This window comes from Alligator sinensis, unplaced genomic scaffold (assembly GCF_000455745.1).
Source record: "Alligator sinensis unplaced genomic scaffold, ASM45574v1 scaffold502_1, whole genome shotgun sequence".
NCBI lineage: Eukaryota > Metazoa > Chordata > Crocodylia > Alligatoridae > Alligator > Alligator sinensis.
Genome location: NW_005841896.1, coordinates 339,354 through 340,875, shown reverse-complemented (window position 1 = coordinate 340,875; position 1,522 = coordinate 339,354). Strand labels below are relative to the sequence as shown.

The window sequence follows — 1,522 nt, the reverse complement described above, 5'->3', positions numbered from 1 at the left end:
CCACCTGCATGATCCGGGGACAGCAGGGCAGGCCCTACAACGAGAGGCTACGGGACCTGAACCTGTTCAGCCTTCACAAGAGAAGGCTGAGGGGGGACCTGGTGACCGTCTATAAACTCACTAGGGGGGACCAGAAGGGTTTGGGGGAGACCTTGTTTCCCCTAGCGCCCCCCGGGATAACAAGGAATAACGGCCACAAGTTGTTGGACAGTAGGTTTAGATTAGACATCCATAGGAACTACTTCACAGTTAGGGCGGCTAGGATCTGGAACCAACTTCCAAGGGAAGTGGTGCTGGTTCCTACCCTGGGGGTCTTTAAGAAGCGGCTCGATGCCTACCTGGCTGGGGTCATTTGAGCCCAGTTTTCTTCCTGCCCAGGCAGGGGGTCGGATCTGAAGATCTACAAGGTCCCATCCGACCCTACTTCTATGATTCTATGACTCACATTCACACACATTTATTAGCCAATTACATGGATGGATGTATTTAAGATTTTGCCTGAGTTTCACATGAAAACAGGTTTATTTCCATTTAATGTTAAGTAATGATATTTTTCCATATTAATATTCTGTCCATTTTCAATATGCCTCAGATTAAAGTTCATGTCAACATATTGCTCTGTTTCACTGAAGATTTCTTTGTGAATGAGAAGTAAAACATCCAGGCTCCATCTTCAACTAGTATAAATCAGTATTACTCAGTTAACTAAAACTGAGCTTTCCCTGTTTAGATCATATAAAGACCTAGCCTTTTCTTACTAAATATATATTTCATTATTATAAAAGGCCCTAATATCATACTTCATCTGAAGCCTTTCTTCATAAGGACTTTGTCTTGAAAGTAATCTATGTCCAGAACTCCCACTGAAACCAGCAGCAGTTTTGCATATGGAAATACTGTCAAATCACCTACATGTGGAATTCATCTATTTGCTCTAGTGCTTAAAGTTGTATTCCAATACACTGAGAGAAAGAAAAATAATTTAAGAAAAAACACAATTAAGCAAGCAGTACTGTGTTTCATTTTTGCTCTATCTCCTCTTTTGAAAAACTGCCTAAAAAAGGCAAAGGGTAAATTTGCTGTACAGGATTTCAGGCACATGCCTTCCAGTGATGTTAATAATTGCTGCAGAAGTGCTCTGACAGCATGCACACTGGTATCTTTTTATACTCACCTCCACAATGTGTGAAGCCATAGAGAGTGTATCCTTTGTTACAAGAACACTCAAAAGTGCCTGGATGATTGATGCACGTGTGGTCACATGTCCTTTCAAAAGAACATTCATCAATGTCTGTAATTTTTAAAGGGATATGTTAACATCTCTTGCTCTGTCAAGGAAGCATTTATAAGCTAGCAAAGCTGGACAGATAGATGTCTAAATTTATGCGAGCTAAGCAAATTATTTTAACTCTAGCAGCTTGAAACACAAGGAAGTAGAAACTTTTGAAAGAGCAGCTAGTTTCCTAAACAATATGGCAAACGTATAAACTGTAGTTATATTGCATTTTAAATAACTCCTGCT

At 40.2% G+C, this 1,522-nt stretch overlaps 1 protein-coding gene across 1 annotated transcript in view; it reads right to left on the bottom strand.

Moving 5' to 3' along the window:
- SCUBE2 (signal peptide, CUB domain and EGF like domain containing 2) overlaps positions 1-1,522 on the bottom strand; it is a 79,559-nt gene that overhangs the window by 36,622 nt on the left and 41,415 nt on the right. Inside the window, exon 10 of the mRNA XM_014517201.2 lies at positions 1,175-1,291. Coding sequence (XP_014372687.1) covers positions 1,175-1,291 — 117 coding nt within the window. The remainder of the gene's footprint in view (positions 1-1,174; positions 1,292-1,522) is intronic.